This window comes from Gouania willdenowi, chromosome 4 (assembly GCF_900634775.1).
Source record: "Gouania willdenowi chromosome 4, fGouWil2.1, whole genome shotgun sequence".
NCBI classification, from domain to species: domain Eukaryota; kingdom Metazoa; phylum Chordata; class Actinopteri; order Blenniiformes; family Gobiesocidae; genus Gouania; species Gouania willdenowi.
Genome location: NC_041047.1, coordinates 3,342,643 through 3,364,111, shown reverse-complemented (window position 1 = coordinate 3,364,111; position 21,469 = coordinate 3,342,643). Strand labels below are relative to the sequence as shown.

General features: G+C 39.8%; 1 protein-coding gene across 1 annotated transcript in view; it reads left to right on the top strand.

Annotated features, from left to right (window-relative positions):
• The window catches only part of igfbp3 (insulin-like growth factor binding protein 3), a 30,971-nt gene extending 11,394 nt beyond the window's left edge, over positions 1–19,577 (top strand). Inside the window, exon 4 of the mRNA XM_028444836.1 lies at positions 15,173–19,577. Within this exon, the coding sequence (XP_028300637.1) occupies positions 15,173–15,298 (126 nt within the window). The 3' untranslated portion in view covers positions 15,299–19,577. The remainder of the gene's footprint in view (positions 1–15,172) is intronic.
• The last annotated feature ends 1,892 nt before the right edge of the window (positions 19,578–21,469 follow it).

Sequence of the window (21,469 nt, the reverse complement as noted above, 5' to 3'; positions counted from 1 at the left end):
GTGTTGTGGTGAAATTTACTAGTAACTTTGAGTACTATTTAATTTAGCTCATTTTTACTTCTACTTACCTGTACAATTTCAATCGAGTAACGGTAATTACACTTGAGTACGATATGTCAGTATTCTTTACACCTGTGGTTCTCCACACACACCGGGAGGCTTTGAAAGAAGAAGCCACGACCTAGAACACGGAAAACTCAAAGCCTTGATAAGATGGCTCAGTTTGGACCGAAAGGAATAAAGGTTTTATGTTCCAGAGCCGTTTCTAGCTTTGTGCTAGTGCTGTTGTACCTTTAGAAACTCATCTGCTCAGCAAACTAAAAGCTCAACTAAAACATACCTGTTTTGTTCAAGTTTAATTACAAACTATCGCCTTTTCCTCCTCTGAATCACTATAATATTTTCTCTGTCTCCTGTGCCGGTGTTGTGCCATTCTATTCCCTCCCCCTGACAAAATCGGCATCCCCTAGCCGCTTTTTTAATCCTTATGTATCCTTTTTATAGTATCCTAGCTGTTGTCTAACTCATGGTTCTCAACTGGTCTAGTTTCGGGACCCACCATCCAAACATGTAGAGAAACCATGACTCAAATCAAGCATCATTTTCAACATCTCAAATGTATTTAATAAAAACAAGGGATGCACCGAAATGAAAATTTGTGGGATGATCCGAATACTGAATACCAAATTCGGTTGTTAAGTTTTTCACTCTTTTTTTTTTTTAATAGCAGAATACATTTCTACACATGCTTTTTTAAAGAAAGTAAATGTTCATTGAATATTCTGACATTTTTTAAATATTCCAGTAGCCTTTGCTTTTCAAAAAAGCACAACAAAGTTTTTCATTTATATTAGGCCTTCAAATAAAACAAAACATGCATTCCAAAAAAAAAAAACGCAAAGTGCATCAAAGGGAAGGTATGATGAAAAAAATCACTTTCTAATGGTTTTGCTACAGTGATAAACATCCTTTAGCCTCATTCAGAGGGACAAAGTTGAAAAAGTTCTGTTTCCTCCTCCCTTGTTATTCCACATTTTGTAAAAAAAAAACAGTCAGCGCCAAACGGGCGAGTTGGATTTTCCCCACATTGGTAACACGCCTCCTAGAATGTGAGCTCCTCCCTCTCCAACTAGCTAACAGCTATAACAAACATTTCTGTTTAATATAGAATATATATTATACTTTATTGCCATATATGTAAATACAAACTGCACTACTGTACGCCCAAACTGCACTACTTTTTCTGCTGTCGATCATGTTGGGAGTCACTGCTTGGAGCCACGGACCCATTGTTTATACACATCAGCTTTTAGCACTCCGTGCTAATGCTACACCAGCCTATGCAGCGATACCCAACGCTTGTGAGCTGAGGAGGAAACGATGGGGATGTTTACGGATTCGTGGCTCACAGCGCTAACAACGGGCTCGGTTGTGGAACCAGAGTAGCATCAGCCGTCCAGGCTTCCAACTTTTACTTGGTGATGGATGACAGAGAGCGGTAAGCGGAAGAGAGAGTCTGGCTGTGTTTGTGTGCAGAAAGGAGCTGCTGCTGCTCTGATTTTACAGCAACACACACACTTTTCTGACTCTCAATCACTGCAGGTTGTTTGATTGCGTCACACGCTACTATTCGGTCTTTCTTTTAACTCACTAAACGGAAGGCTGAATGTTGCTTTTTTTGCAATATTCGGCCGAATTTGTTTGGAGGCCAATTATTCGGTGCATCATTAATAAAAACACGTTGCAGTTTGAACCTGACACACAGTGCAAGATATCACAGTGTACCAATACACACAATTCTGGTTTATTGATGAACAAAAGGTAATGCTAGTGAGAAAAATATTCCCTTTGACACTCAACTATTTTAATATTAAACCAAAAAGTGCATCTCGGAACACAACAATGTAGACAACATTGAATCTCAGCTTAATGTAACTTTTTTTTTTAAATTTAGCAATTTTTTATCCACAAACTCAAAATATATTAATCATGGATCAATCCAGGTTTAATTTTTTTTTTTTTTTTTTGTTTTTTTTTTTTAATTTCAACTGGTAACTGCCTTATTGGTAGGTAAATACAGAAAACTGGGGATGTGTTTTGCTCTTGATAAGAGCCTCAAAGTCTGGTATGATACTTTTGTCATTTGAATAAGAGTAAACCGTAGGATTTCTTCTATATGTGAATAGTGGAACCTTACTGGTTAGGAGTGTGAATAGATGACATCCTTTTATTCTCCAGTCAAAGGCCCATGACCCACTAGAAATGGGTCCGCGACCCATGTAACTTTTACTAACTTCATTTCAAATAACCAATGTTGTACTAATTCCAAGTGCAAACCAGGAATCTTCCGTAAATCAATGGCAGTCCAAAGGTTTTCCAAGGGTTGTAAGTAAGTGTGTGGGCACTGCGTACTGACAGAGAGGAAGAGGAAGGTGGGTGATCAGTAGAAACCACTCAGCTTGTCACATAAATACAGCTATCCTATTTCCTGAGCTCGGGAGTCTTATCTAAGGAATCCACAAAGCTGGAGCTCGTTCGGGGAAATGTGTGAGTCACCAGAAACCAGAACCCCCCTCTCACCTCGTTCCAACAAGCTCCATGAGTCAGAGTCCATCTCCAGCCATAACACAGCCTCACACACTCCCAGGGTAAAGTCACTTTCTCGTCCCTGCTGCCATCTCTGCGGTTTGTGCTACCTTTATAAAAGTGATTCACCTCCTCGGCCTTGCCTGGGTTTTGTCAATAAATAACAGCTCAGAAAAGTCTCCAAGTCTTGCCTAGAAGAAGATGGTGTGAGCCATCTGAGGTGAGTTCAGCTCCAGGACGTTCTAAACATCTTCAACACGGCCGATTGTAAGAAAGATCTTCTTATCAAGCCAAGAAAAGCAGGATGGAGATATATCTACCATGGGCTGATTTCAGGATAGTGGTCTAAGTCAGTGGTTCTTAACTGGTCTATAATCAAGACCCACAACGAGTCCCTAATAACAAGCCATGACCCAAACTAAGAAGCCATGACCACAATAAGAAACGAGTTCAAGATTAATAATATTGTGCCTTTTAGTTTAGTGAGAGAATCTGGTCGAGAGCAAAACATTCAGTTTACGATACACAATAGTTATTGCTGCCATAATTTAACAGCACTTAATGACATATGCTTTATTACTTGTTGCCAATGACGTAATAACATAGCCCAGCCCCTTTACCCTTTACCCAAATCAGTCAGTGTTGCTACATGGTAAGCTAAACGAAACATGTGGGACAAGACACTGGTACAGAGTGAATTTAGTTTGAAATAGTTTTTCTACATAGCAATTGATAAGTTGGGTCAGACGATGCTATCTGTAGCAATGCTTCTGGCCCCCGCCCACATCCTCTACCACCAAGAGTCCACTACAATAATTTATTCACTGACTTTGTTCATTTGTCACTCATGGACTTATTCATTTTGGATTGGAGACACTGTCTGCTCGGAGCATGATGCAGCTAGCACTGTCCGATTGTCTGTGCTCGCTGCTACATGTTTAGCATTAAGGTGGTAGTGGGTGCTGCAAAGTTCCGGTGATCGGCAAACTCTTTCTCTAACAATTTACACACAACTGGTCTTTAGTTTTCCATCCAGTGTTTTTATTTAAACTAAAATTAACACCATCAAAGCACAGCAACGACTTCTCCTATTGTCTCCCGTCTCTTGTATTGTAGTCTGTGCATCAGTATTATGGGTATACTGGGAACTTGTGCAATGAGCAAGGTTCCGCACTGTTTGGAGTGCAAAAAAATGGATTAACTGCGTTATTTTTTTATGCATTATTTTTCTGTAATTAATCAATTGCAATTAATGCATTAAATATGTGACACTTATCCACACTGGCCCGGCCTCCTGACCGAGGTGTAGCAGACCACGTGCACTGATTAAGCCAGTTATATATATATATTTAGTATTTTTCTGTAAATTCTGTATGTTCTTAGAGTAAATTTGTGTATTGTTGCTGTTTTCTATGTATTTTCCTGCCATTTAATGTGTTTTGGAGTCATTTTAGGATTTTACTTACCACCAGTTGCCCATTTGTGTCTTATTTGGTTCTAGTATCTAGTGGTTTAACTTGGAGAGGAACTGATCTATCTTTATCCTTGGTGATGCTATGAGGGGCTGAGTTTGGCTGGGGAGTTGGACACATGCGGCCATGAGGGACAATACTGCGACGCCTCTGATGGGCTTTCATAAAGCTGGGAACCATGGACAGCTGAGCTCCAAACAAGGGAAAGAAAACTTACACGATGTTTTACAAGCTGTCACCGTATGATAAATTGATCTTTTGATGCCAAAACACTCGGAATCTTAAGAGTGGTTGGTTTCATCTTTCATACCAGAAATTAAACGGGGGTGTTAACACCTTTTTAAGCAAGTACTTCCAAGAACGAAGGCTCAGCCGCAACCAAAATAACAACCGCAAATCTTGTGTGCAACGGTTTGCCTTTTTATTGCAACTAAAGGTCAGTGAGGAATTCATGATCACGCTGTTAAAAACGATTAGTGCTGCTGCATTGACCTCTGCTCTCGTCGCTGCTTTTTCCATAGAGGAAAGTTTGGGTCTGAGGGGGTTTTCTTGGTACTCTGGACTTCTTCCATAGCCCAAAGACATGCATATGATGTGTGTTATAGGTTCAATACAGTGACCCAGAAAGGCCACACAAACACACTACAAAAGTCAATACACACCAACAAAAGTCACAACACACACACAAAACCCACAAAACGTCAACAAAAGCCACAACACGTCAACAAAAGCCACAACACGTCAACAAAAGCAAAAACACGCCAACAAAAGCCACAACACGCCAACAAAAGCAAAAACACGCCAACAAAAGCAAAAACACACCAACAAAAGCAAAAACACGCCAACAAAAGCAAAAACACGTCAACAAAAGTCACAACACTCCAGCAAAAGTCACAACATGCCACCGGTTTTTGGTCTCTTTCAATCCATCTTGGACTTTATCTCTTCTCTTTTCCTTGTGTGTGACGATTTCGTCAAAACAAAGCGGCATCTTTAATGATTCCGTCAGATGAGTAAAATTACCATAATTACACCATATTTGCTGTAAAGAGCAACTCATTACCTTTCAGATTCAGCTTTCAGCAGAGAAGACGAGCTCAGTGTACTGACACGCTCTGGTGGCTGAAGTGCGAGAAATCACTGACTGTTAAAGATGCACAAACCCTAGATAGAAGTTCTTTTGGGTGGAAGTCCTTCAACAGTCTGATTAATCTCCAACTTCAGCCACCAGAGCATCAGCCGCGCACTAAGCTCTTCTTTTACAGGCGAATGGGTGTGTGACGTGTTCAATCATGTAACATCAAGACGGTGGAACACAGGTTCTTATACTGTAAAGTAGTCCCATTTTTGAAAGTTAATAAAACAAAATAATGTGTTTTGTTAGACATAGATCTACTAAAAAAGACATTTCAGAGATTTTAGGCCACATTTGCAAAAACAGTGGAGCATCCTTTTATGAGCTAATATGTGTTTATCCCCTTTTTTCCCCACATTTTTCCATCATTTCATTAATTGCATCTATAACATTGTCTAGTGCATCAAATGCGTCAAACGTAAGTTGAACACGTTCACCTGCTGTCCTTCAAACACGTGGAACCATTCAAAGTTGGTGACACTGGAACTTGTTTGAGTCCCTTAAAGTTAGTGGTCCTAATGCTATGGCGCATGGTAATGCTTGTTTTACTTAAAGGGACTTCTCTTTGAAACTATTGATAGCCTGAAAGAAAACGACTTATCTCAACATTGAGAGAAACGTTTAAACGTATAGAAGCAGCAAATCCTCCTCAGCTGCCACTGATCCTTTCCTTTAGAAAACCAGCGATTACCAGTAAGATCAACAAACAACTCTGAAAAACGTGTGTGTGTGGTTTTCTGCCAGCAACACAAGTGCTCTCAAGCCGTGTAAGAGAAGCCGAGCAGTGTAGCTGCAGCAGGGAATCCTATTTTTAGCTGCAGTTATATGAATTGCCTCAGTATTTGGTTCAGGCCATGCAATCTGAACACTGACCCACTCATTACACCCCTCAAAGTCTCACACACTCCCTCTTTTATTCATCATTTCACCCACACATCATTACCCCCCCATACCCCCTCCCCGTGCCCTGGGTGCAATCATCAGCCGGCCTTTGTTCTGCCTGCCCGCTCCATCATTCCGTCCATCCTTTCCTTTCCTTCCACCCACCTGCCTTTTCCTTCCTTTTGTGGAAAGGACTCCCCCCACAGAGGCTTTGTGAATGGGCCGCCAGTGTTACTGTGCAGTCATCTGAGGAAGAGGAGGCACGGAGAGGAGAGGAAGAGGCTGTGGGTTGAGGATGCTAGCCAGGTGCCAGCGCACCCTGCGCCCGGTGCCAACTCCATAAGGGTTGACTTATTGAGCGTGACTCAGAGGGATCTGTGGAGACGTACACGCCGACCACAATGGCTTTATAATAAGCGGCCAACCTTCGGGGACCCAGACAGCTATTTTCACCCTGTCTCTCTTCCCTCTCTGGAGATCCTTCCATGTTTACTTCCTTTTGAGTTGGATTTTTGAGCAAATCCTCAGTAGTGAACCAGGGATTAACAGTTTTCCAAAAGCATTGCCTCTCAACTGCTAGAGTCCTAAAAGCTTTAAAGGGATCCTCCACTGTTTTTAAAAATGTGGCCAAAAATCTTTGAAATGTCCTTATTAAAAGATCGATGCCTAACAAAACACATTATTTAGCAGCATATTAATTTTATTAACTTTAAAAAATGGGACTAGTTTATTGTTTTAAAGCCTGTGTCTTGAAATCATGTGATTAATGATGTCACATGGCCCCACTGCCTGTAAACATCCAGGTGAAGCATTCAGCCTGATTTTTAGATCATTTAGCAGCTTTTTTGGTCAAAATGTCAAGTTGTGCTCTTTGTGTTGCTCTAAATAATTAGGAAAAGTTAAAGATGTTGTTGTAACCCTCTTTTTTTTTTTTTTTTACCAAAACAATAAAAATAATTGACCGCAGGGGGCGACAGTTCCAACTCTGCGGTTTGTTGGTAGACAATGAAGCAGAGAATAAAAGCTCTCCTATGGGTTTTTTACTCTCTGACACTCTGATGGCTGAAATTAGCGAGTAATCAATTAAGGACTCCCACCCAAACAGACATTTATCCACAGGGTTTCTCATCAATCATTTTCAGGTTATTTTCTAATCAAAGTCAGTGTTTATTTCCTGTCACAGATGAAGTTCTTACATTTGACTTCAGGAAAACATGGATTAATGGCTGATTTCCCAGATACGGTTGCTATAAATGCAGTGTAGTGTCGCGTGACATTGTAAATGAGAACTGGTTCTCCAACTCGTTTTAACGATCATTAGAAGGAAATCCCCACCGCAGTGACAGAGATGCCGTTAAAGAACCGGTTTGTTTTGTGTTTGGTAATGTAGGTGCACAACTCTGTGGAGATATTATATTATATAATATAAACTCAGCAGAATAAACCAAGTCAAACTAGAAAGTCATTAGTGGCAGAATGGGAGAGTTGGAGGCTTTCAACCATTAGTTCAAACGTTGGAACGTCGTGATTTGATTGTGTCAGATTTTCATAAAATATCACAGATCCATGATCAGAAAAAAAAATGCCCTGAACCCCATTTGATGCGTTTTTAATGTCAGCTGGTAAAAGGGAAAACAGGTTTGTTTGATGTAAGTTAATTCCCACCTTGTAATGGTCAGTGAATGCACCATGGCACGTTAGCCAAATTAGCAACTTTGTGGCTATATGTAGTGTTTTCAGTTCCCTCAAAGCGATCCATTGGAGACTTTTCAGAATCAGAAGTACTGTACTCAAGAAATATTACAAATTTTAAAAATTAAACACTAAACAGAGAAAGAAAGAGAAAGAAAAACATATGTAATTAAGTAAAAGCCTATAATGTGATTCTCTACTGTTTTTACAAATGTGTCTTAAAACCTTTAAAATGTACTTAGATTAGACGATCTGTGTCTAACAAAACACATTTTGCATCATGTTCATTTTATTAACGTGAAAAAATGGGACTACTGTACAGTTTTAGAGCCTGTGTTCCTCCATCTTGAAATCACATGATTGATGATGTCACACTGCCCCACTGCCTGTAAACATCCCATTGTTTTCTATTAGTGAAACATTCAGCCTTTTATTTTTATTTTTAGATCATTTAGCAGATTTTTCAGTCAAAATTACAATTTGTGCTGCTTTTGTTGGCTCTTAATAATCAGGAAAAGTTAAAGATGTCAATGTAAACCTCTTTTGTTTACGGAAAGAGGATTAAAAACAGTTATGACCTGAAAAAATAATCTATGACCGCAGGGGCCGACAGTTCCAACTCTGCGGTTTGGTAGTAGACAATAACGCAGAGAAAAAGAGCTCTCCTAAGGGACCTTTACTCTCCCTTAAACTGCACAGCTGACATGCTCCGGTGGCTGAAGTTAGACTGTTGAAGAACTCCCACCCAAAAGGACTTCTATCTAGGGTTCTTCTATCTAGGGTTTGTGCGTCTTCAACAGTCTGTGATTTACTCAATAACTTCAACCACCAGAGCGAGTCAGCGCACTGAGTTCTTCTTCTCTGCTGAAAGCTGAATCTGAAAGCTTATGAGTTGTCTTTACAGCCAATATGGTGTAATTACAGAAATTTTACTCACACGTGACGGAAACAATAAAAGAAAAGAAAACATGGATTGAAAGAGACAAAAAAATGTTGGCTTTCATTAAAAAATATCAGCAGGAAGATCCTCCTGGATGATAAAACCTCCATGGAGGCTCAGAGAAGAACTTAGAATGTAGGAAGTTATGGTAAATTTTGTCAGATCAGATCTGATCTGTTAGGGTTTCACGGCTTCTTTCGGCTCCACTTTTTCCACTCAGATTCTCATTAAAGCAGTGTCCTGGACGCACGTGCACACACATCCAGACACACTCCGAAGCATCCTCCTCCTCACAGACGCGTACGCACGTAGCCCCGGCACACGCTCACTAACACACTGCGTTTTATGAGTGTGTGTTTATCCTGTGGTCGGATCAGGAGCTTTTTAATGTCTGTGAAACCCAGCGACGCTGCCATTAGCTATAAAACCCCGCATCACAAGAGCACGCATTCATACGCACGGCACTCACCTCATAGAGGTGGCATTATGAGCGTCCACAGGGGGGTGGATGGAGCACACAGATAATGTAGAGGATGAGGTCTGCGAGGGCCCAGGACATGGACTGAGACTCACTGACTATATTGGAGTGATGGGAAGTTGACCAAGTGAAGCAAAATGATCTCCGTAAACGTCCCAGAGAGCGGGGACCCCCACTGTAGCTGAAGGTGTTTGAACACATACATGAACATTGAAGAACAGTCATGTGGAGACAGGACCATCTATAAGGGGGAATAAAGGGGAGAGATTTTTGGGGTCCATCCATAAAGTCAGTAAAATGATGGTCCATTGTTCTATGAATCTGTGATAACCATATTTATTTATTCATCCAAATAATATCCACTGTTAGGAACGTTTATTATTATTTGGGTCATAGTATATAGTCATCTTAAAGATGTAAATCCTTGTTTTAATCAGAGATAAAAGTGAGCAAAAATGGTGGAAAAAGTGGTAAAATGGGATTTAAAAAAAAACACAGATTAAAAATTGCAAATTAGATTGGCCAAAAACAGACAGAAAATGTGGTAAAAGGGATCAAAGTGTCAAATAATGGGCATGAAAAATTCTGAATGTGGTTAAATTGCCAAAAAAAAGCATGAAAAATGGTGAAACGAGGTTAAAAGTGACAATAATGGGTCAACATATGCAACATGAGCTGGAAAAGTGGTGGAACTGGTTCATAAGTGTTGAAAATGTCTTAAAAATGGAACAAATGTGCAGAAAATATTCATTGTTTTTTAGGCATATGGCGACCCCCTCCCAGTGTCTTGCAACCCCAAGATTGACAACCCCTGGTCTACAGGACTCCACATCCCACAGTGCAATGCAGGAAACTTTTCCAACAATGTCCGTGTTTACAGAGATCAAAACAAACATTTGAGAGGCTTTTACATCTTTTTTTTCTTTAAATGATCTTTGAGGCCTGCACTGTCTTTATCTGACTAAAATTGATCGTCTCCGGCAGCTTTAAAAATAGATTTCAAGTAAATTAAAGTATATGCAAACGGGTCATACTCTGAGTTTTAGATTGCTGTGCGTGTGTGTATGTGTGTGTGGCTGTAAAGGACGGATGCCTTGCAATGACTGCTAATAGTTGACAGATGAAAGAGACTGAGCGGAAATTCAAAGGTAGCCAAGCAACAGGCGAGCGTGAGCACACACAGACAAGCACGTTGTCTTGCTCTTCCTCTCTCCTCCGCCTCGACTTTGGCTTTTCAACCCTTGCGCACGCACGCACACACACACGCACACACACCTCTATCATCATTAACTGGAGCAAAGGAACACAATGTTAAGCCTCTCTCTGCAGTGGCGTCTAAAATAGAAACTAAACTGTAGTGTGAAGGAGGGGGAACTGAGGCGGGCCTGGAACACCAGAGGGAAGTGAACTTTTTTAGCTCCAAAAGTTGGTCTCTGGGTGATGTTAGCACATGAGAACGTGGTGTGTTTAGCCCCCAGACTGCACAAGCAGCAGCATTTGTTGGAGAGGTATTTTAATGGGCCTGTGTCTATAAAGACGCCTTTGATCATGAGCTCCGGCTGCACGTGGATGTAGATTAGACCGGAAACAGACACCTGGTCACACTCTGTTGTCTGTCTGTCTGTCTGTCTTGTCTGTCTGCGTGCAGGCTCTCACTAACCTGGGAGCTTTGTTATTGTCCTATACTTCAAATTAAATGAAGGACTCACACCCAAAAGTCCTTCTATCCTCAGGGTTTGTGGGTCTTCAACAGTCTGTGATTTACTCACTAACTTCAGCCACCAGAGCGTGTCAGCGCACTGTCTAAGGGAGAGTAAAGGTCCCTTAGGAGAGCGCTTCATCTCTGCTTAATTGTCAACAACCAAACCGCAGACTTGGAACTGTCGCTCCCTGCAGTCATAGATTATTTTTCTTGTCACAGCTGTTTTTTTTTATCCTTTTTCGGGAAGTAAAAGAGGTTTACTTTGACATCTTTAACTTTTCCTGATTATTTAGAGCAACCAAAAGCAACACAAGTTTTCATTTTGTCTGAAAAAGCTGCTAAATGATCTAAAAATCAGGCTGAAAGTTTCACTCTAATAGAAAACAATGGGATGTTTACAGGCAGTGTGGCCATCATCAATCATGTGATTTCAAGGTGGCGGAACACAGGTTTTAAAACTGTTAAGTAGCCCGATTTTTAAAAGGTATTTAAACTAATTTGGTGCAAAATTATGTGTTTAGTTAGGCATAGATTTTCTAATAAGGACATTTTAAAGGTTTTAGGACACTTTAAATCCAATGGCACAATATAGCACAATGGGGCAGGTCTCTGAAAATCTCTGAAATGTTGGAATTAAGTGTGTTTCCATGAGTTTTATGGATCAAATGAGCACATGTTGATATTTTACTCGGTCACTTTTTCACTTAAAATGTTTCAGAACTTTTAAAGGTGGAGAATCAACAGATACTGTATATTTAGCCTCAGTGTGATTCAGATTTTTATTGTTGTAGGTTCCAAATTAATCTTGGGAAACTATTAAGTATACTTCAGTGGAAATGCTCATCATCCTAATCATACTTATAGTATATAGTAGACAGTATATACGCATTGAGTTTGTAGTGTGTAGTACGTTTGTTTTAGTATGTGATTTCGAACACAACTTCTCTCTGTCTGTCTGTGTGTTGACAGTTCCAACTCTGTGGTTTGGTAGTTAGCAAAGAAGCAGAGAAGAAGAGCTCTCCTAAAGGATCTTTACTCTCCCTTAAACAGTGCGTTGACACGCTCTGGTGGCTGAAGTTAGCGAGTAAATCACTTCTATCGTCAGGGTTTGTGCGTCTTCAAGAGTCCGTGATTACTTGCCAACTTCAGCCACCAGAACGCGTCAATGCACTGGTTAAGGGAGAGTAACCCTTAGGAGAGCTTGTCTTCTCTGCTTCATTGTGTACTACCCAACCTTTAACCTTTAAGCCACAAAATGTGGGGGTTCTTCGGGACTATGGGCTATCGGAAACCCTGATACGGGCCGTCCGTCAACTGTACGACCAAAGACTTAAGAACACATTATGAACAGGCCACGCTTAATAAAGTAAGAACTTTATTTTCCCATTGTTGGAGCAGATCAGATAAACTGAGACGGAGATTGCATCGCTTCATGTGAACTTCAAATGAAGCTTATAAAGTTGCCACTCCAAAAAGTCCGAACCCCCCTCGGGACGTCTGATATTATCACATACATGTGTGTGAGCAGGTGGGGGGTGGAGAGGGGTGTGTGTGTGTGTGTGCGCGCACTCACCATAATCAGCTCCAGATGATTTTGAGCGTCTGCCAGCTTCCCAGAATAGCAGCGCTGGTTTTCCCTCCGACTGGCCTTGGCAAATATTTTAGCAACTCAGTGTTTACCTTCGCACTCTTTCACTCCCGCTCACTCTCAATCTGAAATAATCTGCTGCGTCATGACAAGCGCTGCGACCTGCATGGATGAACTTTTCCAGGCCAGAATAATTTTTCTATGACAGAGGTTGGATTAGTATAGACAAACTGAGTCTAGATTACAAAGACAACAGGGACCTACTGAGTCACAAACACAGGAATTGAACAAAACGTGATGTTAAAGGGATCCTCCACTGTTTTTACAAATGTGGCATGAAACCTTTGAAATGTCATTATTAGAAACATTATTTTGCACAATATTTGTTTTATAAACTTTTGATATAACATTATTGATGTCACACACTGTAAACATCCCATTGTTTTCTATTATAGTGAAACGTTCATCCTGATTTTTAGATCATTTAGTAGCTTTTTTAGACAAAATGACAACTAAATAATCAGGAAAAGATGTTGATGTAAACTTCTTGTGTTCATGGAAAGAGGATAAAAACAGTTGTGACCCGAAAAATAATCTATTACCGCAGGGGGCGACAGTTCCAACTCTACGGTTTGGTAGTAGACAATGAAGCAGAGAAGAAGAGCTCTCCTTAGAGACCTTTATTCTCTCTTAAACAGTGAAGACACACAAACCCTGAGGATATAATTATTTTTAGGTGGGAGTCCTTCAACAGTCAATGATTACTCACTAACTTCAATCACCAGAGCGTGTCAGCGCACTGTTTAAGGGAGAGTAAAGGTCCCTTAGGAGAGCTTTTTCTCTGCTTCAACTGTTTTTATCCTCTTTTTGTAAACTAAAGGGGTTTACATTGACATCTTTAATTTTTACTAATTATTTAGAGCAACCAAAAGCAGCATAATTTGTCATTTTGACTGAAAAAACTACTAAATGATCTAAAAATCAGGCTGAATGTTTCACTTCAATAGAAAACAATGGGATGTTTACAGGCAGTGGGGCCGTGTGATGTCATCAATCAAATCATCGTCAATTGAATAATATATTGATATATTAAATAATACATGTATATATTGAATAATATATTTATCTATTTAATAACTGCCACTGTTGTTCTGATGGAATGAACTTACATGATGTAAGCAGCACCTGAACATTAGGAATTAAGCTCCAGAAAAGTGTGTAGTTTAGGGTGATCACATCTCAGATGTACCATCTTTGTCCAAAGGGGGCGCTATTCCTATTCTTTGTTGATTGAAAGTATAAAAAGCAGTCTTTTTGAAAGCTGTGGCATCAAACGTCTGGATTTGTTGCTTCTGTGGGACTTTGTGGCTGGACTAGAGAAGAAGAAGCACTGATCTTCACACCTTTGTCACAAAACGAGCAGCAGCAGCTAAACGGTATTTCTTGTCATTGTCGGCGGGACATTCGTCCACGTGAGCGATGCTGTGCTAAGGCGTGTCTTGGTTTCTTACAAGCGTCTGAAATGTGAAGACGAAACAGCAGCGACGTGTAGAGATATTAGGAGAGCAGTGACAAGGCAATAACTCCTTACCATGGAAACGCTAAAATGTTTTCACACTGAGCCTTTGAATGAATGGTGTGTGTGTGTGTGTGTGTGTGTGTGTGCTATATGAATACATGAATGTGTTGGAGGTGAGCGTATTTATCGTATTTACCATATGTTGATATAAAAAGATGACGCAGTGTCATGAACTGACAACTTTTCTTAATTTGTTTGATTATTGACAAAAGTTTATTATATTAGCGTCTGTGTAACAAAAGACAGGATTTTCTAAAGAAATGTTTAAATCTAACAAATTATTATTACCAAAAAGTGTCTGTCTGCTCGTCTGTCTGTCTAGCGATCTAACCAGCAACCTACCTACTGACCTACATGATGACCCACTAACCTACTAAATAACCTACCAACCAACTGATCCACCGACCAATCAACCTGCCTACTGACCCATTGACTGACGTATCTACCGACTAATTTACAGAGCCACTTACTGGCCTACTTACATAGCTACCTACCTAGAGACTGACCTACTGACTAATCTAGCAAGTGACCAACCAACTAGCTCACCCACGTACTAGTCTACCTATCTACTGACCTACTTACTAACTGATCTACTGACCCACTGCCTGGTCTTACTATCCACCGACCTACCAAGCTACCTACCTACAGACCAATATACTTAACGACTAATCTACTGACTCACTGACTGGTTTACTGACTGACCTAACGACTGACTAACCCACTGACCTACCTACTAATCTACTGATCCACATACTGGTATATCTATCTACCAACCTACTGACTGACTCATCTACTGACCTACCCACTGCCTGGTCTACCCATCTACTGACCTACCAACTAATCTAGTTACTCACTGACTCTTCTACGGACTGACCTGCTGACCAACTAACCTACTTTAAAATGAAATTAATTTTAAAAGGTGATTTGCTGCCAGTGTCGTTGCTTTGTGTGTAAATATTACAGTGTTGCATTGTGGGAATAAAAAAAGGGATCAGATTTCTCACTGTTTTGATTCTAATGTTTCAGATCAATGTTGCGTATGATAATATTTTGGTACATTTGATGTCCTTTTATTCCACTTTATGTCACTAAAGTCTTCCTGTCTACTTCTCTTGCAGTGCCGTCCATCCAAAGGCAGGAGGCGGGGCTACTGCTGGTGCGTGGATAAATACGGCCAACCTCTGCCGGGCTACGACGGGCGTGAGCGCGGCGAGACGCAGTGCTACAACGCCGAGAGCAAGTGAGAGGAGAGACACGGCGAGGACGGAACACAGCCAGCTCTCCTTGCATGTAGTTTTCTCTGGACCTTTTTGATTCTTCAGGTCCTCTTTCTGTCCGAGGGAGGGGGGAGGGGAGGGGTGGGGTGGTATGTGGGGCCAGCTCCCAGCCCGTGGCGGCTACCTGTCCTGTGCTATCCGCTCCTTACAAACACGACTCTGACATGAAGCTGAAAAGTGAGACGTCTGCACTATCCTCGCTGAGGGAGGAAGGAGGGACTGTTCCACTGGCTCTGAGGAGAACCTGCAAGTCATCCTCGCTCAGGGGCCGCTCTGAAGTGAAGGATCATGGGAAAGAACAGTGCCTTAAGCGCTACCTTACATCCTCCTCTGCTTCTACTAAAGGTGCTTTGTGCTGAAAAGTCACAGATCAGCAGCGATACATGCTTTTCTGTGTGTAGTTTGCATGTTCTCCCTCAGTGTTTGTCACATTAACGTTAAACAGCAGATGTAGTGAAATCCATCAGCAGAGCCCTCCGCGTTAAAGAGTTGAATCGTTGTCTTGAAGCGACTCCTCTGATTGGCCGAAACCTTCCAAGCTTATTACATGGAGAGGTTAAAATGATTCAAAATGAAATAAAAGATTAGATTAGATTTATCCCACAAATTATTCTGTTACAGCAACGACGAGGTAAAACAAAAAAGCAGATACACAATTTATACCCTACGCAGAAAGAAATACACACCAACCAATTGAACAATGTACATAATATATTAAAAAAATCACAATATAAAATAAACTAAAACATATTAGGACCACATTAAAATAGCGAGCCCTAAACCATTTCACCAGTTTTTTAAAATACAGGTTTATTCTCAGAAAAATCCGACTCTGTTCTCAAAATTTTACAACTTTCATCGTGAAATATTACGACTTTATTCTCTTTAATTTATGACTTTAAAGTCATATTCCAAGAACAATCTCAATATATTACGACTTTATTCTCAAAATATTACGATTTTAACCTCGAAGTATCACAAGTTTGATCTAATAAAAATACAACTTTATCCTTGAAATATTGTAACTTTAATCTCGTGTGCTCAGATTTCTTTTTATTTTCGTGTGGCTCTAAATATATATATAATTGATAATAAATAATTCAGAGTTGCCAGTTCTACAGTCTAGTCCACTCCCGAGGTTTCTACCTCTGCGGTTTTTCACAAAATGTGTCGTGGGAGTGAAGCATTTAGCAACAATCTGGGAAAACAAGACACATTTCATACGAGCTCGTCCTGCAGAACCGTGTTTTTCAAGCCTCGCTGAGCCATGGTGTGACATATAGGGTGACCATGTTTTTATTTCAAAAACAGGACACATGGGCCGACCTTGTCATACTTAAAGTACTCGACATTTCTTGAACCTACCTTGTAACGGCAAAATACAATACAGTAGATAAATAAGTTGTTATTGTCCATAAGGTTTAAAAATGCGTTTCTCTCTTTATAACAAAGACTGATAAATGGCTGAAGTCAAGCACCTTAATTATGCATTATAACAATCTGTGTTGGAAAAATCTCATGTCAACCTTTTTAAAATCTCTCAATCATTGAAACAATGAGAAACGTCTCCTCCTACAAATTAAAACTAACAAAAAAAATCCACCAGTATTTGGTCACTTTCAGTCTTTTTTTTTCTCTACTGTGTGACGATTTTGTCAAAACTAAGCAGTATCTATAATGACTCCGTCATGTGTGAGTAAAATTACTATAATGGTACAATGTAAAGATCAACTCATTAGTTTTCAGAAACTGGTGGAATTTCTCCGATAGAGCAAATATTAGCAGAGTTACAGTGTCATGTACTGGGTTTGCATCGTACTGAGATTGTATATGCACATGCACGCGCGTGCACTACCGGAGAATGAATTTTTGCTAAAAAAAAAAAAGAAAAACATAATTCATTTTTGTTTATTTTTGTTTTCAAAGTGAATGGATGTTTTATTTGTTTATTAGATTTGTTTAGGGTTAGGGTTATGATCTCAGTACGGAGGTAAACTCAGTACGTGACAACGGTCTTTTAAACTAATGTGTTCCCGAGATGCGTTCAGGGTCCCTGGGAAACCCAGACAATTTGATCTATTCATAAAATCCGGACGGTCCGGATAAGACGTAGAACGAGGACATGTTGGGGTAAATCTGGACTTATGGTCACCCTGGTGAAGGAACTAGTCACACATGCTTTGGTTAGCTTAGCACTGCTAGCTAAGCAGGGTGAAATGGTAAAGGGGCGTGGCTATGGTATCAGCTAGTTTTACCTCTAACAAACAGCCTTTCTCACATTTGTTTGCAAACATCAAACATTGGTAACTGGGACATTTATTTACTGAACCAAAGTGAGTAAAAAACAGGTTAAAAACAATTCCTACATCTGCTGTTGGATCCCACTGAGGTCACATTAGGACGCTAACTTCCTCCCTTTTAAGCTCCGCCCCCCCCTCGCCCCCTCCCAGTGGTACGATCCGGTGTAAGCCCCGCCCCCTCGCCCGCAGCTTCAAGCACAAGCACTTAAAGCACTTTAGCTGCGCTCCCACTCCTCCATGCGTGCAGTTCAAGACAATCGGTCCTTTCTGCGTCTGCATACCTGTCCTCCCAGGTAATGTCAGATGAAGTGGAGCGATATCGAAAGAAAAACAAGTCATGAATCCAGGGAGGAGCAGGAGGAATGATGAAAAAAGGACTTCTTTCAGCCCGACTCTTTCTTCTAGTTGTTGTTTTGTTCTTGTATGAAAAAATCCTCCACGTGGACGCGGCACCAAATAAGCATTCTGAAGAAAAATCAAATGAAAAAGAGATTGGGTCAGGGAGGGAAGGCTCCGCCCCCTCCGAGGAGCTTCCTGCTGCCATTGCTCTCCTGCTTTCTTTGCTAAAGACTTGAAAAGTAAGAAATCAGCTTCACCAACGTGTTGGTGCTGAACTCTTCTGCTCCCAGACTTGATGTGAGGGGAGGAACATGCATACAAATATGTTGAAGCTACTCCCTCCCTAATATTTGTATGTATGTGTGTCTTTTTATATATGATATATTATTGTTATTATTATTATTTCCTGGCCAGCTTTGTGTCTGACTAGACATCATGTACAGTACTTCAAAGTAAAAGTTATTTATCTAAGAAAAGATTATAAGCTGTTCCAAACTACGGTTTCACACGAGTAATTCAGTGGCTCGACGATTGCACAGCAAAGTCTCTGAATCAGCGGATTTTGGGGGAATATAATCACTAATGAATGTCTTGGTTTTTTTTAAATCAAACCGTTTTCCTCGCGCTGCTCACGACAGAGTTTTCACGTCCGCGCCAGATACGAGTCTGAATCCCGAGAAAGAAGTGACTTAAAGTCGAGTTGGAAACGTCAACATTTAATGTTCGATGTTTCAGTTTTACTCTCAATGAAAAACTCAATCCACATTCTGCTATAGAGTTTATATATCATTTTTAACTTTTTTTTTTTTACAATTCAATTCTAAAGAAATACATTGTATAATTTTTAGATTTTTTTTGTCAAAAAAGTAAGAAAAAATCTAGAACATCACTAATAATTTCCACTTTCTTGAGCAAAAAAAGCTACACTTAAAAAAAAAAAAAACAATTAGACATTTAGCGTTCATAAAATATTGAACTTGTTAAAACTAAAGACTAAAATTTTTTTTGACTTGTCTGTTCATAAAATTTGGAACTTTTTAAAACTCATGATAAAAAACTGATTTAATTTTTTTTTTTTCTTTAAATGTAATGACTTTTTTTGCACCAAAATAAACATTTTTGTTAAAAAGTAAAGAATTTTCTAAAAAAAAAAAAAGCTAAGCTCATTTCAAATAATTTTTTGAGCAATAAGAAAACAAGTCTTTAATTAAAAATGGATACATTTCTGTAAATATTGAATTAGAGAAATAAACATTTTCTGTATAGAAACATGTTTTTTACCTATAGAGGCTGGTGTGTGACTGAATCTCTGTCGTAGCAGCTCATTTTGATCCACAGACGTGTTTTCTTCAGGCTCTCAGGTTTTCCTCACTTTAATGTCTCTCCTTTTCCTTCCAATCCGTTTCCTTTCTCGGCTGGTTTAATAATCCTCTGTACAATCTCCAACGAGTGCTGGTTTTCAAGCTTTTCACTGTATGAAACAGAAAAAAAAATTATATCACACGACTGATATTTTCTCTGATTAAGGAAATTATTTCAAATAAAAACGTCAATATTTAATGTTTCTTTCTTTCTTTTTTAAATAAAAGCCAACACGTTATCAACCATCAGTTCTTTGTTTCTTCTTCAGTTGCATCCCTGCTCATGCCATTGACTATTGACTAGTTAGGTGAGCATGTTAACTGGTAACGCAGTGTTTTGCACTGCTGACACTCATCAGGTAATATGGACACCAGTTTCACCAAAACACAAATAAACCTCCATCTTCTGATTGTGTTTGACCACAAAATCCCCCACAGTGTGATCGATTCTCCCTCTTTCAAAGTAAAACATCATCTAACGCAGTGATTCTCAACCTTTTCAGCCCGCGACCCCAAAAATAACGGTGCCAGAGACCGGAGACCCCCAGGATACCTGAAGTTGGTCGAACACAAACATTATCTTATTATTATTTCCACCATCATATATAATTATTTTAAAGATGTAAATCTGTGTTTTAATCAGAAATAAAATGGATGACAAAAGAAAAAGTGGTGAAATGGGATTTTAAAAACCACAGAAATTGGATAAAAGTTGCAAATTGTGGGTAATGGAATTTAAAAGTGTATAGAAATGTAGTATAAACTGGCAAATAGTGGGCATTGCAAATCAGGAATGAATGAAAATGTGGTGAGAAAAGTTTAAAAGTGACAATGATGGGTCAACATATGTGACATTAGGTGGAACAGTGGTGGAAGGGGTTTATAAGTGCTGAACATGTCTGGAAAGTGCAGAAGAGGCATTGACATTTTATGAGAAGTGGCAGAAATGGGAGTGAAGTAGCAGAAATACATTAAAAGGAGTGAAAATGTGGCAAAAAAAAGTGATGAAAATAGGTTAAATTATGGCAAGTTTGGTGTAGTTGCAGAAAAAGGATAAAAATAATCAATAAGCTCAGATAGTTGAAAAAATATCCATGTCTTCTTTTTCCACATTGTTCCCTCTTATTTCCTTGTGGCTAAATAATGAAGTGCAGGAGAACGTACCTGTTGGTTAGGGCGCCGTCAGGTGCTGATCCTCAGAGGTAGTGGAGCATCATCCAATCAATGAACAACGATGTCCTTTCATGCAGCTTTCATCCCAGTTGTTAGACGTATTTTGTGCACTTCCAACACCAAACTACTCAGCCATGGCTCGTTTCTGCTGCTAACAACAGCTCTGTCCATCAGGTAATTGTTGAGATGATATTTAATCCTCTCCTAACATTCAACCTGGATGCTGCACTATCACTGAAGGAGAGGTTACACATGGCTGAACAGAAAAACTACACTTCCCACTATGTAAACAGACCTGTTACGCCTCTACCTCCCACAATGCACCATTTCTTTAAAGCAACAGTCCGGGCCGGGCCGATCAATGAATGTGCGTCATATCCTGACCAAAATGGCGGCTCCCCATAGTTTAATGCCCATGGTATAAAAAAGTCCTTTTAATGTGTTTTTTTTAATTTTTTTTCTAAAAAAAAGGTGCACATATATAGTTTATTGGTGTTAAGGCTGGTGGATCCTGACTTTCCTCCCTGTCACCTAACACACATGATTCAGATCATAATCAGGTGGAGAGGGGGGAGGAGCTGTGTTAAAGAGAGGACCAGAAGAAATTAGGCTTTTGTACCTTTTTGTAGTTTAGAGCAAAGGTTCTCAACCTTGGGGTCGCAAGACAGAATTTGCAACTTTTAATTTCTGTGGGTTTTTTTTAAACCCATTTCATCACCTTTTCTATCCTTTTTTGTCACTTTGAACCCATTTTATTTATGATTAAAACAAGGATTTTCATCTTTAAGATGACTATAATAATAATAATAAACGTTCCTGGATAACAGTGGATATTATTCAGATGAATAAATAAATGTAGTTATCACAGATTCATAGAACAATGGACCATCATTTTACTGACTTTATGGATGGACCCCAAAAATCTCTCCCCTTTATTCCCCCTTATAGATGGTCCTGTCTCCACA